Source organism: Lissotriton vulgaris, chromosome 1_2 (genome assembly GCF_964263255.1).
Source record: "Lissotriton vulgaris chromosome 1_2, aLisVul1.2, whole genome shotgun sequence".
NCBI classification, from domain to species: Eukaryota; Metazoa; Chordata; class Amphibia; order Caudata; family Salamandridae; genus Lissotriton; species Lissotriton vulgaris.
This window is the reverse complement of record NC_141686.1, coordinates 128652907-128675162: the sequence shown is the minus strand read 5'-3', so window position 1 is coordinate 128675162 and position 22256 is coordinate 128652907. Positions and strand designations below refer to the sequence as shown.

Sequence of the window (22256 nt, the reverse complement as noted above, 5' to 3'; positions counted from 1 at the left end):
TAGTCCATTTCTGAAGTGTACTTCTCCAGGTGTCTGAGAACAAGTTGGAGGCAGTCCAAAAAGAGTTAACAAAAGAGTGAATGTAAGGGCCAAGAGAAGAGGTCAATAGTAACTACTTGCTGTACACTTCACTTCTGGGAGTCAGTCACAGTTGTCACCATTAACCGATTCCCTAGTTTTCAATCTTCCAGCCTCGAAGTAGGTAATGCAGAATTAACCTTGAAGAAATTTGGACATACCACTGCCGATGTCAGCAGTGACCTTGTAGACATCTCGCAGGATGATGGAGAGGAGGAGTGTGGTGAGTAACATCAATATTCGGAATTCTGATGAAATTCAACAGAGAACAACATGTTTCTGAGCAAAAGCATTTCTAGAACTGTGGACCGAGATGTGAAACTGAAGAGGGGACACGAGCAACATTTGAAAATATGGTTTCAAAGATGTACAGTGAATGCTCGGCTTAACCTTCTAGGGACGATGATAGATAACGATAGGTAAATATGGTTAAAAGTTCTGCTAAGAATACAGGCGTGAAATTATTAAGCATGTAATGGTAAAGCTGGAGATCAATTAGCGTACTGCAAGAGGAAGGAGGGAACAGGCAGAATGGGGCGCGTTCAGGTTGTATGCGTACAATTTAAGAGAAGTTATACCTTGTTTGGCCACCAGGAGGCCAAGCATACTAAAAGTTGTAGATGAAAAACATGCCTTGTTCAACACCTCATACCCTGGGCTAATCAATCAATCAGGTGACATGTAAAGCGCGACTACTCACACGTAAGGGTCTCAAGTCGCTGGGGGGACGGAGAGACTGCTGATCTGTCAAAAGGCACTGTGGTTCAGTCGAAGAGCCAGCTCTTGAGGCCCTTCCTGAATTGAGGCAGTGACGTTGATTGCCTAAGTGGAGAGGCAGGGTGTTCCAGGACCTTGCTGCGAGGTAGGAGAAGGATCTTCTTCCTGCTGGGGTCTTGTGGAAATGTGGGACGGGCCAGGGCACAGTTGGGCAGAGCGGAGGGCTCTGGTAGGTGCGTGAAATGCAAGGTGTTTTGTTGAGGTTCACAGGTCCTGCATTGTGTAGGGCTTTGTAGGTGTGTGTGAGGCGCTTGAAGTTGATTCTTTTGTTGACTGGGAGCCAGTGGAGGTCTCTCAGGTGGCCAGTGATGTGGCTGTGGAGGGGGATATTGAGGATCAGTCTAGCGGAATATTCTGCAGTTTCTTGAGAAGTGTCTGGGTGATACCAGCGTAGAGTGTGTTGCCGTAGTCGAGTCTGCTGCTGATGACTGCATGAGTGACTATCTTTCTGGAGTTCGTTGGGGATCCACTTGAAGATCTTTCGGAGCAGGTGTAGCGCGTGGAAGCAGGATGATGAGACAGCTTTGATCCGGCAGTCAATGGTGAGCGAGGAGTCCAGGATGATGCTGAGGTTTCGAGAGTGGTCTGTGGGTGTGGGGGGATCCAAGATCTGCGGGCCACCAGAAGTCATCCCATGCAGAGGGGGTGGAGCCCAGGATAAGGACTTCGGGCCCGATTCACAAATTGAACTTAAGACTCAATCCTAAACTTACTACTATTTTGGTATTCACAGAATGCACTTACTACTTTTGGCATTCACAGAATGAACTTACTACTTTTGGTATTCACAGAAGTTAGGATTTTGTCTTAAGTTTGTCTTAAAACAAACTTAAGGCAGACTTATTAAGGATTGAGTCTTAAGTTCATTCTCAAGTCAAGTCAAGTCAAAAAGGCTTTATTTCGATAAAAAATTATCATAAAAGCTTCATAATAAAAAATACACAAGTTCATTTGATTAAAAAAGATGTACAATGAAGTTATTATATTAAACTGTAGAAAAACCTTAATTTTCCGATAAAAGAAGCATGTCATAGAGATTAGATTAAAAAAGAATTAAACATTTTCTTTAAGCCTTTTGCTTCTAATACACCAGGCCCATGATAAAATTTTCGAAAGGGTACAAACATACAGTGGACGAGAGTCTGACATTAAAATACGCAGTGCCTCAACATGGTGCCTAGTCCCCAGCAAGCGGCACAAATGCTTGAGCCATTTTCTTCTTGGTCGGGCATACTCCTTATACTCAAACATGAAATATGCCACTGACTCCTGTTTGAGTGGGCACGAGAGACAGAATTCTGTGGTCTGAGCTGGCGGTTTCCACCGAGATGTAAAGGAATGCAGAGGAAGAGTTCCAGTTCTAAATTTAAAGTAAAGGGACCTATCAAATGGTTTCTCAATAATGTCTAAATAGAGTTCCCGAATTGGTATGTCCTTGAATCTCAAAAAATCCTCCATCAATCTGCCCAGTGTATGATTGGTATTCCTTTTGCTCAGAATCCAACTCCAGTACAAACTCTTGAGTGTTGCCTTTGGTGGAGATGCCTTGTTTGTCCAGGCTTCACTTAAGCCCAAGTCGCACAAAAGGGATTTCATATCTCTTAGCCATTTGATTTTGGACCATCCTGGTAATGACATTATTTCAGCGAGCCCTTTCGCGTAGTTGGCGAGCTCCGGCACTCGCCACAGCCGGGCCCATAGAAGTAGGGGCCGGAACTTTGCTAGGTCTTCAATAGATCGACAACCTAGATCAAGCATAAGTGGGGTCATGGGAGTGCCTTGGGGAAGTGACATAATTGCCCTGTAGAACTTCCTTTCAGATCTTGACAATTCGTTAATTTTACATGAACCCCATAGCTCTGCCCCATACAGAGCAGAACTAACTCCCTTTGCTATATAGATGTCGATGACAGGAGCTATGGGTCTTATGGCACAAGAACGTTGTTCCTTCAGAAGGGCCCCAGTTACCCTCTTGTGGGCTAACAACATTTTATCTAGGTGGGGGGCCCACTGCATATTGTGCGACAAACGGATGCCTAGGTAATCAAATACGTCTACCCTCCCCAAAGGTATGCCGTTCAGCTCAGGGGGGCGTACAGGTTTTTTGGGGGGATTCATCACAAGATATTTCGTTTTATCGGTATTGATTACCAGGCCACGTTCTACACAGAAAGTCTGGAAGTTGTTAAGAAGTTTTTGGAGACCCATTGGGGATTTGGAGAGGAGGAGCGTGTCATCAGCAAAGAGAAGGGTGGGAATACGCTCCCCCGCCAGGGATGGTTCGTCTGCAGGGTCTTTCAGCAGATACTCGACCACTCCGTTGATATACAAGGAAAAAAGGGTGGGAGCTAGAACACATCCCTGGCGAACCCCTCTCTCCACTGGAATGCTGGTAGTTTTTTCTCCCCCTGTACCCCATCTAATCTGGGCAAAGCTGTTCTCATGGAGCCTTACAAGTAACGATAAAATATAATACGGTATCCCCATCTCAGTAAGGACTCTCCAGAGGGTCTCCCTAGGTACAAGGTCAAAGGCAGTCTTTAAATCTATGAATGCGAGATAAAGACTGCCTTTGCCTATGACCACCACCTTCCAGTACACTAGCATCAATCTAAAGGCTTGTTGAATTGTGCCAGTGCCTACTCCAAATCCTGCCTGGTAATCGGAGAGGATATTATTGTCCTTGATCCAGTGCAGTATTCTAATCAACAAAACCTTTCCGGCTACCTTTTGGCTTATATCCAGCAAACTTATAGGTCTATAGTTAGACGGGTCGTCCCTAGCACCTTTTTTAAAAATAGGGACGACCTCCGCCCCTTTCCAAGATGTAGGAATTGGTGCACCCCTGCAGATTGCAAAAAGTAAGCGGTGGATAAATTTCCCCCATAACGGGATGTCTGAGCGCAATAGATCCCCAGGGATACCATCCGGACCAGGTGCCTTTTGGGGCATAATGGTACTGATGGCATACTCTACTTCTTTTATTGAGAAGTCTGGGTCTATTGGATCTACATCCCAGTCCTTTTGGGTCACAGTTGGAGCCTCTTCCCATCCCTGGTCTTCCTTGGATGTGTCTAAGATGTTATGACCAGGTTGACGAGTGTATAATTTAGAGAAGTGGGTGACCCACTCCTGGCTAGTGATGTTACATGTTATGAGTTCACTATGTGGTCTGTTTCTGGTTCTGATTGTATCCCAGAAACACCTTGGGTGTTTCCTCGCACTTGCCTCTTTTAAAGTGCACCTGAAGTCTTCTTCCCACTCCTTTTTTGCTCTTGCCAGTGTTTGCTTGTACTCTTTCCTGGCTTCCTGTATCTGTGGTTGTAATTTGCCTTTGACTGCCTCGATCAAGAGGGATTTAGCATGTCTGCATGCAGATGTGTACCAGTCATGTTTACCCCTAGAGTTCCGGGATACTGTATTCCTCCCCGCACACCCCTTTTTCAGGAATATGTCCCCTATGGACCTGAGTGTGTCTTCAAAGATGGATGTCACCCTTCCTATTACCAGGGCTGGATCAATAGTATCCAGTTCCATTTGTGAGGTCATAAGTAAATCATTAATTATTTTAAGTTTGGCTTCATCAGCAGAGATTCCACTTTAGACGTCTCCCACAAGTGGAGACAGAACTTTTATGGGCATGTTTGAGGGGCTTTTCAGCTGATTTATTGGGCCAGGGGTTTGTTAAAGATAGAGAAAGCGGATTGTGATCGCTTTCTAACGTAGGTAAAACCACCATATCCTGGACTAATCCCCATAGCTTAAAATCTAAGAGAATATAATCGATCCTCGAGGTGTGATTAACTCTATTATATGTAGCAGCACCCAGGGGATCATGGTGTACGACCATTTGCGGCTCTTAGGCCAAACTCCAATGTCAGAGCATTTAACTGGATCGCACTATGAGACCATCTCTTGATCGGGGGAATAGTTAGGGCTGGAATGCCCCTTCTAATATCATCCTCACCCAGGTCCAGAATGTCATCTGAAGAGAGTGGCTCATAGGTACAATTAAAGTCACCCGCAACCAGGATTTGAGCACCCTCGGTTTTTTCTCTTAATTCTACTTCAAGGGTGGTTACAATCGGGGACATAGACCCATGTTTAGTACCTCTGACATAAATATTAAACAAATCAAATGTTAGCCCCCTGCGAGGACCCTTTAAAGAAAGTCCTAGAATATCTGGACTATTGATCTGCTTAGATTTTATGGAACAGTTAAGGCAGATGCTTACCCAAGTAAGCAGGCCCCCTGAAGGACGTCCCTTGCCATTCATATGTTTCTCCGCAGGCACAAAATATGTGACATAACCAACTCGGTGAAGTGGTTCTAAACTCCAGGTCTCCTGGAACAGGCAGATCTTATGCGCCTCCACTAGAGAGTTCCACTCAGGCGACCCCAATTTCCGATGGATACCTGCTAGGTTCCAACTAAGGATCGTTAGTACACCCTGGGGGTCATGACCATTACTCATTTGAGGACGTAGAACTTCGCTTGGAGGCATAGTTGATGTTAAACGCGAAGCCTGGTCATTGCTAGATACTAATGTAGGGATAGGGAGGGGGCATGTGATTGGAGTTTCCATTAGGGTATTCCCTTCCACGTCTAGCCTTGAATCAAATGACAGAGTGTTTTGTTCCTCAAAGTTGAGTCAATCCACCTCATCCAGTGCACAGAACCTGTTCCAATGTGCATACTGGATGAAAAGGGATCAAAGTTGGGGGTACCTTGCCAGGGGGATTGCCATTGTAAGAATCTGTTCTGGGGAGCTTGCTGATATGCCCTGCTCATAGGTATTCTATTTCTTGGAATTTGCCTTTGGTGTATAGTCGGATAAAAGTATGAAAGATGTAGAGGATGAATCTGTGTATTAGTTCCACTAGGGGGTGCATTGCATATATATTCCACCGCAGCCATATCTCTAAAATTAATAGTTATGATATCCCCTGCTATTGTTTTAATACTTCTACCTATCCATTCCCCTCGTCTAACCGTTAGTATTTCTCCAGAAATGTTGGGGGGTAAAGGTCTGTTTAGTTGTAACCATTGTACACATTTATTCTTTAATTCAATTTGTGTTTCCTTTTTTCCCTCCTTCATGGGTGGCACTCCTGTTAATACGACCACAAAGGGAAGGGCTTCAGGCGGAAGATTAATTGTCCTGAAGCGTGCTAATCTTGGCTTCTCTGCTTGGTTATTTGTTTGGGCAGTGTCTATACTTGTTCCCTTTTTGGAGTGTTGTCCAGTTTTATCAGCTAGGGGTGAAGCGTTTCCCATTCCTTGTCCTTGCTTCGGTTGGGCTTGTGAGATGGTAGTAGGTGCACTAAGATTCAAGGGTGCAGAAGCTTTCTTCCCAGTCAGAGTATTATTTTGTATTGCATCCTTTGGTTTATTAGTTAAAGGTTGATTAACTGTAGTGACCTTATCATTTGGGGTGTTACTGGTAGTACCCCCTTTTGCCCCCCCTTTAGTTAGTGTACTCTCCTTTGCAGTTTGCCTAGTGGAACCCATCCCTTTGTTGTTTATTAGGGACGTCAGTCTGTCGATTTTTGACATGAGTGGTTTAATATGGGCAATGATCGTATCTTCAAGGTCTGCCTTGAGATTGGCTACCATATTTGCTACCCAGCAAGGTATTCCTGGTGTTGGATTGGGGATTGGGATAACTAGATTGTGATTACGCGTAGTGTTCTGGCCCTTTGTTTTCTTCTTATATGCAGAAGCATCACTAGATTTTTTTGGCACTAGGTTGCTTAGATTCGACTTTTCCCCGTCCCGAGGGATGCTCAAATTGGGCTGAGAAGAATCTGTGTCCCTTATTAGCTCAGATGGAGCCTGAGCACACAAGAGCTCAGCAAAGGAAGAGGTAACACCAAGGCTAAGGTCTAAATCATCAGTGGCATCTATAGTAGTTACCAGCGGATCAATGGCTGCATCTTGTGAATCATGGACAAGTATTGTCGGTGGTAAGGACATCCTCCTTTCTGTGTTAGCTATAGCAGTTGATACTGCCCCTATAGTCTGCTGCAACATTATATCAATAGCGGTAAGTGTAGGGACTGATTGGGGGGCAGCCGCCTTCTGTTTAGTGTTTGACCTTAGAGTGGGCATCCTGGTCGGTTTGATAGTCTTCCTCATCTTACACACAGACAGAAGGGAATAAGTAACACCTAGGGATTGAATATTCTTTGGATGGTACTAATGGCACACCACCCACATGCAATAGAACAAGTTAGGGCTTCAAATAGTTTCAAAATGGGGTAATTACCTTCTTCGGTGTAGCAATGCAGTTAGGGGGGTGGCCCAGCCCAGCCTCTTCTGGCCTTGGAGGGCCGTAGAGGGCCCGCCCTTTGCCCGGGCTTCGCCCGGCGCTCCCGCGACGCAGATGTGGAGCCTTGTTTTTAAGCGCCGCCTGGCGCGCTGGTTCTCTGTCACCCTTCCGGTCCCGGTGCAAGGGCAGCTGGGTGTTGTGGTTTCGCGCCCTCTCGCTCTCCCTCACTCGGCGGCTGCTGTTGGTCTGCAGCGGCGGAAGGGGGAGCAGAAAGCACACGCAGGTCTGGGGTCGTACTTCAGGTTCTGTGAGGCAATGCAGGTAAAAAGACGTGGGCAGAATGCGCTGAATGTTCATTCTGTGAATTGGGCCTTTCGTCTTCTCTGAGTTTAGCTTGAGGCAGATCTCCTTCATCAAGGTGGCAACAACCTTCATCCCTTCGTGGTAGTTGTTCTTGGCGACTGTGGTTTCGGTGGTGAGTGAGAGAATCAGCTGGGTGTCATCGGCGTACGAGATGATGTTGAGTCCATGATTCCTGACAATGGCTGCGAGTGGAGCCATGTAGATGATGAAGAGATTGGGGCTCAGGGAGCAGCCCTGTGGTACTCCGCAGCTGATCTCTGTAAGTTCAGAGTGGAACGGTGGTAGTGTGACTCTTTGTGTTCGGCCGGTGAGGAAGGAGCGGATCCATTTCGGAGTTTTGTTGCGGATGCCGGCTTCGTGGAGTCTTGTGCATAGGGTGCAGTGTGAGACAGTGTTAAAGGTGACGGAGAGGTCCAGGAGGATAAGGGCTGCAGTTTTGCTTCGGTCAAGGAGGGTGCAGACATCGTCTGTGGTGGGGAGGAAGGTGGTCTCTGTGTTGGGGTTGCTTCGGAAGCCAGATTGGGAGAGGTCTCAGCAAGGGGTTGAACTCTAGGTATTTCCAGTCTTCCGGACAGGTGGTGGAGTTGATGGAGCAGTTGATGGTGCGGCAGAGTTTGGGAGCGATGGAGGTGCCAGATTTAGTGAAGATGTGGTGTGGGCAGGGGTCTGAGGGTGCTCTGGAGTGGATGTTCTTCATGATCTTGAGGGTGTTGTCAGCAGTGAGGAGAGTCCAGTAATTTTTGTGATTCTGCGACCTCGTAGTTTTTTGCAGAATAATGAATTTGCTACAGTTGCCACATAAGCCATCGCCTGCTGTATAATGTGCAGATAATAACAACAAAACAAATCAGTTTCTAGCTCAAACGGATCAAAAGTTACAAAAAATGTGACAACGCGTGTTGCTGAGCAGTGGAAGGCCCGTCGCAAAGATTGTAACCGCTGCATTTGGATGTTAAACTAGTATTAATTATGTGAAAGCTTTCTCCAGACAGAGTTAACATGTGTGAAAATGGCATACTAATGAGCAGACACTAACACAAAATATGCCACATTATGCAGCATAATTTGCATTTCTTGCCATGTACTTTAGTAAACCCTGCTGCATAATTTGGTCCTCTCTTGCCCCACAATTCCAGTGGCCTTTCACATAACCCACTGTCTGCCATCCTAAAGGGTGCTTAGTGATGCTTAGGAATGTCAAGTTCAGACAACACGATCCTTCTGCCTGCAACACAGACTACTGCTCAGTAGCTCCCACACCCAACAAGACTGGCGACAAGACAGTCAGATAGAGTACACAAACATATTTGTGTAACACGTGCAAACACAAGCAAGAAGTGGACAGTGGTGCATGCTTGTGTTTGTATGTGTTAGTACTTAAATGCCAGATGTTTTGGCAGAGCCAATGCTTGATTTGTTTTTTATGTACGCAAACATTCAGGTTACTGATTGGAAACATGAATATCCTTACTCTTTATCATGTCAGGACTAGAGGATTAGTAATAACATTTAACTGCTGCAAAATGGAAGATAAACTGGATCATTAGACTGTCAGTCATCGACCAGCCACCCAACATACAGGGAGCTGGTGAAAGCAGCTGCTTGCAAAGCTGTGTCAATACTATTAATTATCAGTAATGTACAATAGCCCACATAACAAAAGAACATAAGGGAGAGTCGCATTAGGTTAAAATGTACACCTTTTAGGGCCTTTTTGAAAATGATTCTGTAACAAATCGAAGTTGAACATCGAAATCAAAATGTGTCAATACTAAAGTTTTGAATATAAATGTTTGTTATGTTTACTTTGAAAAGATATGCGCGCTGTGTAATAGTCAAATAGTTTGGAAGCAAAAAGTTCAATGGTTGGATGATTTTCAACTTTACACTTGTTTAAACCTCTCACTAATCCTATCACATACCCCATCCCATTCCTCAACCACTGTCCTAACCCCACCCGTAATCCAAGCCCCAGTCACACCCTAACCCTCACCCTCACCCTACGCATCATCCAGACCCCTGCCTAATCCTAAACCCCTTCTAACTCTAACAAACTGCCTCACCCTAAGCCCCAGCGTTACCCTAACCCACACCTTGCTTCTCAACCTAGCCGCACCCTAACCCTTACCCCTACCGACAATAACCCGAGACTAAAGCTTACCCTACTCCTGACCCTACTCTATCACAAGCCTCAACACCCGAGTGCTAACCCTTTCCCTAACTATTAATCTACACCTCACTTATACCTTGGCCTTTATCCTTACCAATACCCACCAAGTATCGTTCTTAAATGTGTGAATGTGTTTTTTTGTTTTGTAAACAATTGTAAACTTTTTTCAAACTTTCCTTTTTCTAATCTTCAAAAAATGTGGTTAGCAACTACTGTATTCAATTTTAGATTCAAACGTTTGGGCACTCTGACCTTTCCATTCAAACTTTTGATTTAATATGGTTGTAAGGCATGTAATTTATAAATCTTAGAAATAACAGAACTATGAAGATTATGGCAAAACAAATAATAATAATAATAACAACACTACTACTATTTCTACTACTATTACTACAACTAATAATACTAACAATCTTAACAACGGTATAAGGGATAAAGTACCCCATGCTGTACATTGTAAGGATATTGCAAGTCACCAAGGAGTTCCATAAAAATATAGAGGAACAAGGCTGAAGACTAAGTTCCTTTATAAGGTTATGGAACTCCGAGGTGACTTGCAATATCCTTATCATGTACAGCAGGGGTACTGTATTCCATATAATACATGGTCACACCATCACCATTCCCACAAACTGCTTAAATCCTTGGTGCGCAGTTCTTTCATATGAAAGACAGAGCATGTTTGCAAACATGAAGAATACAAATAGAACCTCTAGTGTAAAATTAAACACACCAAAACCTGCTAAATATTTGTTGAAAAAAATATTAGAAACAGTTCAATGTAAATCAATTTTTTCAAAAGAGCTGCCGTAGCTCGGAATGTGTAGAAACATGCAGTAAGATTCTAACTGTTTATATTTATGTAAGCAGTGCGAACAATAAACATGGTCTGTCTGCTTGTCATGCAAGCTAAAGAAAATAGAGCAGAAGAAAAGCAACCTTTCATTTTCGTTGCTTTAAACAGCTCCTTCATGACCTGACCTTCCTTTCACTTGGTTGCTGGCTCTGACCACAGGCACTGTGACATCCAAACTCAACTGTAACAACGTATTATAGTTGAGCTCTGACGTCTTTTTTTTATAGGCGGTGACTAGGTGCGTCACAAGTCGCCTATTCTAAAGTAATTAGAGACAGGTGTTTGTACAGGATTTGCAGAATCCCATGTATTGGACAGAAGTGATGGTTTTACAGGAAGGGGTCAGGCTAAGTGTTGCATTCTGGGATTTATAAGAGATGTGAAGTTCTACGTTTTCTAGAGGGAAGCCAAGGTGACAGACTTGCAATAATCGAGTCTTCCTAAATAGATATCCAAGGCAGGATATGAGCCAGGGAGACAGAAGGAAACTGTATTTTAATCAGTTAGGTATGAAGGTAATGCTTTTTAAAATTACCCTGAACGTAAGGATTACATTAAAAACTTGGATTTACACTTAATTCTTCAGGCTAGTTGTAAACTGAAAGAAAGCATGAAATGGGGCTGACAAGTCAGGAAATACTGAGTGCTGGTATCATTCTTTACAAACAAGATCACCTGTTCTGGTCGCATTTGTGTATTTTATTCGTACATTTGTCAGATTTGTAGTATGCTTTCCATGAACTCCTTCACTTCTGTCTTTCTGTGAGCCGGGGTTGGTGGGTGGTTCATTGGATCAGACCGTACTGACCCTCCAAAAGTGTAATTGGTGGACTTAGAGCCCTTTTTAAGGAGAGTAATGTTGGACAGGGACAGGGTCACCTTTTGGAGCTCATGGCTTTCACTGACAACTACCTGTCTTCGAAGTTATTCTATTTGGTGGCAGGTGGCATGAGTAGTTTTAGGTGAGTGCAGGCTTCTGGTTGGCTCTTGGGTAGATCTAGAGGCGCCAATTCAAGCACACTCTCGTGAGGCGCAGGATTGTATCTTGATGCGCGCTCTCATGAGGCGACAGTGGAGGTCTCTTGGACCCATAAACAACAAGTTTCTTTCTTGTGTGCCTTTTATTAGCTCTGTCATCACATTTGTGACTTTCTGGAGAGTGGTTAGTTAGTATTCTGACAGATCACAGTAGTGCCCACATGGTATAATCTACTGTAGTAGTAAAGTAGGGGACAAAGATTCTGGAGGAAAGATCATTAACAGGTTGCTGCTCCTAGGAGAAGAAATTCAGTGATAGCATTTAATAATGAATATACTTGGATTGCTATCAAATTATTATTTAAGGGGTGACAGGGGCGGAGAGAGTGGAGGTAAGCAAAGCATGTAATGGGGCTGGGGACCACTCAGTCATCCAGTGTTAGGCTGCTTCTGCCCATCCACTTCTCCAGAAGGTCTTTAAAGGTGCTGGAGAACTGGACTTGTGCCCACATACTTTGTGGCAGACGGACTTGCCCTATGCATAGCTTTGAAGATAAGAGCCAGTGGTTCGTTAAGAGGGCACACATACGAGGTAGAATATGAAAAAACTGTTGTTTACTTTTCCACAGTTGTCCAAGCAGACCACAATTTTTTTTTACTAAGAAACACACCATACAAAATACCATAAGATCTTAATTAGACCACATGTTATCTTCTAGACTACAACTCATTCACTAGTCATCACCACCTTCAGGACACATTTTTTCAGTTCATAACAGCTCCTCTTGTTTGACATTTCACAGATACCAGGCCACATCCACTCCACTGGGCCACAACTGCTCTCCACGGCTACAACCTCTCCAATATGCTACAAATGCTTAACTAGACTGAAACATCTGTTATTCAGTGCCAAGATACCCTTGGGTGAACGTGCGCTTTGCAAATACACGTTATGTTATACTCTAAACTAGATCATATGCTCTAAAGCAGATCACACTTTTACAACTAAACCATACCACCTCTACTAGACAACACCATCTCCAGTAGATCACATTTCTACTGGATCACACATCTTTCACTAAACCACAAGTCCTCCCGTAGGTCACCCCATTTGTTCTAGAACACACACTGCTATTCCTAGTCAACTCCAAACCCTGTAAAATAGAAATGTCCTACTAGGCTGTTCCCATCCTACTAGGCAATACCTCCTTCAGCAGACTAGACATATTCTATTAGTCAACACCTCCTCCAGCAGACAATAGACAACACAACCTGGCCACAATCTCAGTGGCAGGCCAGGCCCATTGCAGAGGTTAGGTAGGCACCATTCTGTTGCTGATTGCTGTATTTAGGTGTTAAACGTAAAATAATGAGGTGAAACCTTTGTTTGGACAGCGTTAACGTGTAACTATGTCAAAATGATGATGTAGTACTGCCACAAAATGTGCCACTTAACGATGCATAATTAGATTTTTTTTGCCACATAAATTAGTCAACGCTACAGCATATTTTGGTCCTCTAATGCCACATAATTCTAGTGGCCCTGAATAAAGCTCCTCAACAATACCTCCTCCTATAGACTACTTCTTAGGGATGCATATTGGCTCCTTTATTATTCATGTTATATATAAAGGGACTAACAGCCCATTTAACTTCCCGCCCCTCAGATGTCCCTAAAATAGCAGGCTCCCCCATTCCTGCTCTACTCTATGCCGACGATGCAGTGCAGTGTTAGTTGCCCTAACTCTGAATGCACTGAGGCTTCAGGTGGAGCTTTTCTCCTCTTCTATGTCCAACCTGAATCTGAAAACGAATTATACAAAGTTGCACATCATGTCCTGCGGACCAGGGAAAATGAGGTTGAACAAAATCAACCTCAATTGGCAAGACCTAATGGCCACTGACAATTTCTGCTACCTAGGCTTAACTTTTAGTTCCTCAGGTTCTTGGAACCCCCGCCTGGCGCAGGCCAGCCAAAAGCTTTGCAGAACTGCATGGTCTTCTTGTAATCTCTCAAGAGCAGAGTCTAGAGGGACTGTTCTTCCTCCACTGAAAGTATATAATTCTCAGTGCATTAGTGCAGCCACCTAAGGCACGGCTGACTGGGGCTTTAACAAATGCGCTGGCCTTCAGTCCGAGGAAAACCATTTTCTTCGGCTGTTGCTGAGTTTACCACACACTACTGTCCAGCTTTATTAGACAATCAGAATTAAATCAGGCCTATATATTAGACAAACAACGCGGGGCTCCAGTCCTACTGTGGGTCAGAGTCTGGATGAACCCAGCGGCAAAACTATTTAGGTACATCATACTCGAATGCATTGCATACGAAAACACCCAGTCTATCCCTTGGCTAAGTTACATGTGGAACACCTTAGGAACCGTGGGTCTATCTGCCTGGTTCTCAGAACCTACCAGTATTCTTAAAGCTTCAAAAGCAGAGGTGAAAGCAGCATACATGGAGCATAGTGAAAATCTGGGAACGAAAACCAAGTTGGTTAAATCTTCAGTTTTAACTTACTACAGACCCTTATTACCAGGCTTATCTTCTGTGTATCTGTCTTTACACCTCACAGGATGGGAGAGATCTCTTCTTTTCCATTTCAGGGCAGGATCCATTCATTTGTTACTGCTTTTTTTTTAAAGCCCCCTGATTTTGCTGATAACACAGATTCTTTTTTTTTTTTTAATTTTTGGAAAACCTTTATTGATAAGAGGTTACACATACAATCCAGCGCGCAGCCCGAAGGCTCAGAAATGTAGTACATATCAATAAGGTAAGTCTTTAAGGATCAATTACAGAAGCACTGCGGTCTAATTTTCAAATTAAAAGTCTGAAGGATAAATGGCATCAGGATATCGTAGAGCAACACATTGGTCCCGGCCTCATGAAATCAGGAGAGAACAGTATACAATGCAAAACATCGCCAGAACCACATCTCGCCGCAGTTGAGAGTCATCATGGAAGAAGCACAAATCGGGAGCGTAGCGAACAGCAAACACTTATCAGAACACAGTGTCCCACCCTCAGGAGGCCAAGATCCATAACCAAGTCGCAAAATGACACATTGTGTAAAACTCCCCAATCGCGCTGAACCCAAACCCCAGTGAAGAATAAGGTATATAAAAAGAAAAGAAAAGAAAAGAAGAAGAAGAAGATAGAGGGCCATAGAACACAGAGTAACATAAATCACGTCCCATCCCCCAACCCCCCACCCTGCATACCAGCGGAAGGCCACGGCCCACCCCCCCCATAGGCATGCCTGTCGCCCCGAGAAGAACCCTAAAAGTGGGAAAAACGGAGGAGGGCCATAGCACCAGCCCCTTGTACACCCCCAACCCCAGAAGCATAAGCCCAGTTAAAAGGAACGTGGGCACCAATGTTCGGTCACCCCAACCACCCAAGGTCTCCAGTGTAAACAATGTTCCACTTCGGCACCAAGGTCACAAAGAAGTGTCATAGACAGGCAATGGTCAGCCCTGGCCAGTACGGGAAAAAGTCAACAATCTACCCCAAGTGTACGCAGGTGACGGCAACAAATCCACAGTACCAGGAGGGGCCACCCAGGTTCGCAGCAAAGACCAGAATAATGACTCAGGAGCGTTCTCCCGGAACACAACCATATTCCGCAAGAAGGCAAGGCGATGGCAACCAGGCAATAAGGCGGCCGGCAGGAGAGCAAATAGAGTAGCAGAGTCGCAGTCCCGGTTATCACGCTCCCCGGTCTCGTCATCATGTATCCTACACGCCTGGGAGTCCTCAGCTGCAGCAACCGGGGAGAAATCGGGCTCACGTTCCTCAGTGCACACTGCTGTGCCCAAGTTTTCCATGGCAGGAGAGATGGTGAGCTGCGAGATGTGCACAGTCGCCCGCAGTCCTTGTAAGTCAATGCACCAGTCACGGAGGGCCAGCCAAACATCCTTCACCGTAAGCGCCATTTTCTCACTTCCAGCGCCCCAGGACCTCGGGCCTCATAGAACAAAGAAAATCCGTCCCAGCGGCGGCCCGGCTTCAATGAGCAATGCGCAGTGTTCAAAGGAGCTGAAAAGAGTCACACGCAAGCCCCCATGGAGGCACAACGCTAGGCGCCTCTTACCGCGTTTCGGCCAGAGTCCGATCCAGGCAAGCTGTTCTGCCTCCCCAAATTCGCCGGTACCGGCCGGGAACTTGCGCCGTAGAAATCAATGGCACGTTTCCGCGAGGTATCCAGGAATCGCGGCAAAGAGTAGTTTCGGTTTCACCACTCGGGCCGCCGGACCATCATGGCCGATCGAGGCCGGTGTTTACTCATTGCGGGGTGGCTGCAGCGTTACCCAAGGTCCCGGCTCACACCGGATCAAAGGCCAGAAACTTTCAGACGGCAATGCTCGGCCGTCAGAGGCGGTACGAGGGCCGGAGTCACACGGTCGGGTTCCGTCGCAGTTCCGCTACACTGGACCGCGGCTGGGGTGCAGGATCGTAGTCAGGATAGTGTTGGAGGTGAGGGCGAGCTGCGGAGCCGGGCTTCTATGCGGCCATTTTGGCCGCCGTCTTGGCTCCTCCCCCATGATAACACAGATTTGATCTGCCCCTGTGATAATCAATCTGCACAATCACTTTTGCATGTTATGTTCTTTTGCAAATCGTACAGTCGCGCACATAATCACTTTATCCAGCTTTTGCTACGCAAACTAGGTTTCCGGCAGTGTAAGGTAGCTCTGCTCCACTTACAGTTTTTAAGCTCATACGATATTTCTTTTTCTGTGTGTGCTTTTTGGAAAGCAGTTATTCGAGCCAGAAAGACTATGGATGGCTAACTTGCTTGCACCGAATCCCCCCTCCATCAGATGGCATTAGATTGAGGTTTTTCTCTTCTATTCTTTTAGTGTTTGATAGGAGCATATGGCGGACCCTATTTGAGGGTTTTGTGCTCCTATCTTGCTTGATAATTGTATACTTGTGTCCATGTTTCTGTTCGTGCCTGTGTTTGTGTTTTTAAATTGGCTATACGATGAACTCGGAGACCTAAAATGCACTGCCGTAATCACACTTTTAAATATTTTTTAAATTAATGTAAATTTGGATTCTTACTATTGTCACACTGTGGATTTGTATTTTGATATCATGTGCTTTTGTGGTCTATTTTATTTGGCCGAATAAAGAATTTTGAATTGAATTGAATTGACTACTTCTCCATTAAACCATGTCTTCAACTAGACCTCACCTCTACTAGCAGATCCCCCTCCACCACTGCGCCACAATCCCACTGCATCAAGCAGACCACACCTTCTCTTCTAGACAACACCACCACTAGACCACTCCAACTATGCTAGATCACACCTCCTCCAGCAGAGAAAATATATTTCACTATAGTATACCTCGTTCACTAGAAACCACCTTCAGCAGACCTTACCTCTACTGCTAGACCGTATCTCCTCTTCTAGGCCTAATCTCCTCTATAATGCCAGACCTCCATCACTAGATCACAACTGCTGTACTAGACCATATGCCTTCCACCAGACCACATAAACTCTAGCAGATCTTACCTCGTCTAATACAGCACAATTATTTTGCGAAACAACACTGTCTACAGCAACCCATGCCCTTTCTACAAGACCACACGTCCTCCAATAAGCCGTGTGTGTTTCAATGTATCCGGGCCCAGATTTATATAGCCCTTGGGTTGTCCTTGTTTCACACGAGGCAACGCAAGGAGGAGTGTGGCTCACTGATTAGAGCGGCAGACCCTGATGCAGAGGTCTGGCCCGGGACCAGGGTTCAATTCCCGACGCGGCAGGGTTCTGAGCCCAAAATGTCCACGGACTCGATCATTCTCGCCTTGGTGCCTACTCTAATCATGGGGTCCCACGCTGCAACTCTGGGCAATAGCTTGCTTAATCTCCAATACGGCGGCCCACCCGCTGCGGGATGCCTGGCTTTCACCTTGGGGATGCCCAGTAGGGGTTATCTCACAGGGAAAAAGCCAGGACGGGTTCCCAAGGCAAGCGCCTTGATGCCTTCGGGTGATACGTGCGCTATATAAGTCGCAATACATTTACATTTACAAGGGCTTACGTCAGATTTACCAGGACACGCAAAGACAGCTTGCAAGGCTTTGTAAGGATTGGTAAATCCTGAGACACCTGCCTTGCATTACTCTGCGTTGGGAAGGAGTACCATTTATGGAGGGTGGGCATTCCCAAGCATCCACTAATGTATTGTGGAGCATTCTTCGATTTACGAAGGGGTAGTAAACCTGGGAATGCATCAAAATGGTACGCCATCCCAACAGAGGTGTAACAAGGAGACATATCTTTATTCCTCCTTGTTATTTCCTCTTTCTATGTGTGCTGCATTCTGTAGTACATGTAAAAAGAAGATAATGCCTCTGTGGCTTGTTTTGGTGCAGGAAGGTATTCCTTACCGCACAAAAATAATCCTGTCTGCAATGCAGGCCCCTTTGCACCATGGCGCAAGAGTGTCTGCGTTGGCCCTAGGCAGTACACAGTGCACCAGCGCAAAGAAAGAGCAGGTATTCGCCATATATTAGTAAATATGGTGCATTCCTCCTCTCTCCATTTGAAGCAGATCAACAAGGTGTCTTGCTGCGTTGTGTCAAATCGCCATAAATCTGGCCCTAGATCATACTTCTACAAGACAACTCCCCTTCAACAGACCTCACCTATTCTACTAGCACCTCCTCAGCCAGACAACTCCCCGTACAACAGACAATACCTTCTACAGTAGACCGCATCACAACCAAAAGACCACACGTGTCCTATTAGATCATATATGTTCAGCTAGAACATATTCCTGCTGGGAGATCTCAGCCTTTCTTTCCATAACCCGTCCAGAGCTTTATGAAAAGGAAATAGTAAATTCATATTTTCTTTGAATCGTATAGGCACTGGGAACCCTCTGGGCCTGATTCACAGAATGAACTTAAGACTCAATCCTAAACTTACTACTATTTTGGTATCCACAGAATGCACTTACTACTTTTGGAATTCACAGAATGAATTTACTACTTTTGGTATTCACAGAAGTTAGGATTTTGTCTTAAGTTTGTCTTAAGACAGACTTAAGACAGACTTAAGACAGACTTAAGACAAAATCCTAACTTCTGTGAATACCAAAAGTAGTAAGTTCATTCTGTAAATGCCAAAAGTAGTAAGTGCATTCTGTGAATACCATAATAGTAGTAAGTTTAGGATTGAGTCTTAAGTTCATTCTGTGAATCGGGCCCTCTATCAACGCATGTGATGAATACATCTTCTCTGTTGCTTTTCTCTGATTTTAAATTCCTGCCCTGTTGTTTACTGCTAGATGTTTATTGTCTATCAACCACAATGTGAAAAGCAGTTAGTTTGACAGCTGTACTTTCTTACCTTTTCAAGCTGCTCCATGCAGGCCATGTGGACAACAATCTTGCATGCTGCACACTTCCGCCTGAGAGCTGATTTCTGAATGACATTGATGAAAAAAAAGAGAGAGAAAGTGTGAATGAAGTCCATGGTGAAATCACGTTGTTCACATTCCTGAAAATAAAAAAATGGATTCTATCCTCATTCTGAGATTCCCTTGCTGTCTTCAAAGGCAGAGGGGTGCAGACATATCACAATTATTCAAGAGGATTATTTACTATAATAACTCCAGTTCTCCAATATGTGGGAAAAGTGTATTATTATGAGCCATGACAAAAGGAGAGCGTGAGAATATAGCAATTGGGTGTGCGTGTGATGCTTTTGAATGCACATCTGAGATGCAACAGATCCTGCACAATCGCTGATTAGGATTTAGCACATGTTGGCTTAGTCTAACAAGCAGTGGCAAAGCCAATACGTCTGGCTCCATTGTGCCAACGCACCTTAATATACTAATGGTTTTAAAAAACGCCGTTTACATTTGCTGCAGGCAAACATACTGTTCATCACATTTAAGCTTGTCCTATTGTATTTTCCAAAACTGGGAACAAAGAAGTAAAAAAAAGTTGCAAAAAGGGGAGATAAAGAATTGAATGTGACAAAACGCGTGAGCCAGACCTAAAAACATAAAGGAACTACTGCAGGCGCTCTTGTGCTCAATAAAAGGCTCAGTTGGTTTACAAGTTGTAATGCATAAGACTGGCCACAAAGAGGCAGCACATCATAACAAATCGCAGAGAAAGATACAGCACATGTAGGCCTAAAAACCGAAAAGATACAGACAGATAGATGTCGACAGACGCTCATTGAAAGGCCTCAATGGTTTGACGAGGTGAAGCATGGGACAAACCACTAGGTGGCAGTAGTTCGCACAGAATGAAATGCTGCATGTAAGGTACAGGTTTTAAGTGGACTAAATGAAAACATTATCCCTGGCGGAACACTGCGCAGGCTTTCAAAGGCAGACACATTCTTGGCTCAGATGGCAGCGAAACAAAGACCTGGAAGATGGAACTGAACATCATTTCAACACAGGGAAAACATGTACGTTTCTATATCGAGGGCATTAATCCCTCAAAAGAATAAACAATTGATGTCGGGACTGTACCTGGCATACAGACTGAGGGGCATTATCTTGTGTCACCTTTATAAATATAAAAGGGAAACATAGGCATGACACAGCAAAGCCAATTTGGAGCTGAAGAGAGGTGCAAATAAACCCACTCAGAACTGAAAAATATCCACATTTTCAAAGGGGACACCCTTATTAATATTTTGAAGGCCCTAAGCTGAAGAAATGTCTTAAATTTAACTGACCTGGTGATGTTAAATTAGATCAGATTATTAGAAGATTGCATGATGAGTTCCTAAATGTAGCTCCTTTGGCCATCTCTGAGACCATAAAAACACAAACGACCTCAATAGATTATTGCAGTGTTTGTAAACTATGGACTACAATCAGGAAGTGAACGATTTCAGTAGTTTGTAGTCTATCACTTCTGATTTCAGTAATTTGTAGTCTATCACTTCTGATTTCAGTAATTTGTAGTCTATCACTTCTGATTTCAGTAGTTTGTAGTCTATCACTTCTGATTTCAGTAGTTTGTAGACTATCACTTCTGATTTCAGTAGTTTGTAGTCTATCACTTCTGATTTCAGTAGTGTATAGTCTATCACTTCTGATTTCAGTAGTTTGTAGTCTATCACTTCTGATTTCAGTAGTTTGTAGTCTATCCCTTCCGATTTCATTAGTTTGTAGTCTATCATTTCTGATTTCAGTAGTTTGTAGTCTATCACTTATGATTTCAGTAGTTTGTAGTCTATCACTTCTGATTTCAGTAGTTTGTAGTCTATCACTTATGATTTCAGTAGTTTGTAGTCTATCACTTCTGATTTCAGTAGTTTGTAGTCTATCACTTCCGATTTCATTAGTTTGTAGTCTATCACTTCTGATTTCAGTAGTTTGTAGTCTATCACTTCTGATTTCAGTAGTTTGTAGTCTATCACTTCTGATTTCAGTAGTTTGTAGTCTATCCTTTCCGATTTCATTAGTTTGTAGTCTATCACTTCTGATTTCAGTAGTTTGTAGTCTATCACTTATGATTTCAGTAGTTTGTAGTCTATCACTTCTGATGTCAGTAGTTTGTAGTCTATCACTTCCGATTTCATTAGTTTGTAGTCTATCACTTCTGATTTCAGTAGTTTGTAGTCTATCACTTCCGATTTCATTAGTTTGTAGTCTATCACTTATTTCAGTAATTTTTAGTGTATAGGTTCTGATTTCAGTAGTTTGTAGTCTATCACTTCTGATTTCAGTAGTTTGTAGTCTATCACTTCTGATTTCAGTAGATTGTAATCTATCACTTCTGATTTCAGCAGTGTGTGTCTACCAGTTCTGATTTCATTAGTTTGTAGTCTATCACTTCTGATTTCAGTAGTTTTTAGTGTATTTATTTATTTATTTATTTGGAGAGTTTTATAAAGCGCGAACAAGATCCTAGTGGATATCAGAGCGCTGTACAGACAATAAATGTTACTTACACAGGAAATAGATAAAATTAAATGTACATAAAATATAGTAAAAAGTAGCATAGTTAGATTTAGCATCAATAAGTGTCTTGTAGTTGAGAGCGCGAAAGCATCTCATTACAGGGATTCAGCAGACCCTAGTCATGTGTATTGGGCCATGAGGATGAATTTAACTTCCTTTTTAAAAGAAGTAGAGGACGGGTTAAGTCTGGTTTCTGGGAGTAAGGCGTTCCAAATTCTGGGTGCCATCCCAGAGAAGGATCTGTTATAAGTTTTTTTCTTCTGGAATTTTTGTCTTTTCAGAAGTAATTTTTCCGCATTTCTTGAGGATCTGGCCCCACCAGAGATCGTAAGTTTCTGTGCCAAGTGACTGGGTGTCTTTTGATGTAGGGCTCTGTGTGTCATGCACGCAATTTTCAAATGAATTCTCGCCTCTAGGGGTAGCCAGTTCAAGGATTGAAGGTTCGGGGAGATGTGGGAGCTGCATTTAGATCCAGTTATGAGTCTTGCTGCGGCGTTCATTGAGGCTCTGAGAGGTGCAATTGATGCTTTAGGTAGGCCACATAGGGGGTGACAACCGTATTCCACTCTTGGTATAACCAGAGCTTGAACTGCCTGCTTAAAGTCATTATGTGGTAGGAAGGGTTTCAATTTCCTTAATGTGTTTATCTGGAAGTTAGCTCCCTTTGTAGCATTGCTAATGTGTTTTTGCATGTTAAGGTTACTGTCTAAAGTCATTCCAAGTGACTTCGCTGAGTCCACAATGGTAGGTTGTACGTTAAACGCCGTGATAGGTTTGAAAAAGTTTAGCATTTTGGGGATTTGAGCT

General features: G+C 43.9%; 1 protein-coding gene across 2 annotated transcripts in view; it reads right to left on the bottom strand.

The window, feature by feature from the left end:
* DGKI (diacylglycerol kinase iota) overlaps window positions 1–22256 on the bottom strand; it is a 689048-nt gene that overhangs the window by 524509 nt on the left and 142283 nt on the right. For both annotated transcript variants that reach the window (XM_086952973.1, XM_086952974.1), the window contains exon 4: window positions 18863–18937. In XM_086952973.1, coding sequence (XP_086809099.1) covers window positions 18863–18937 — 75 coding nt within the window. The remainder of the gene's footprint in view (window positions 1–18862; window positions 18938–22256) is intronic.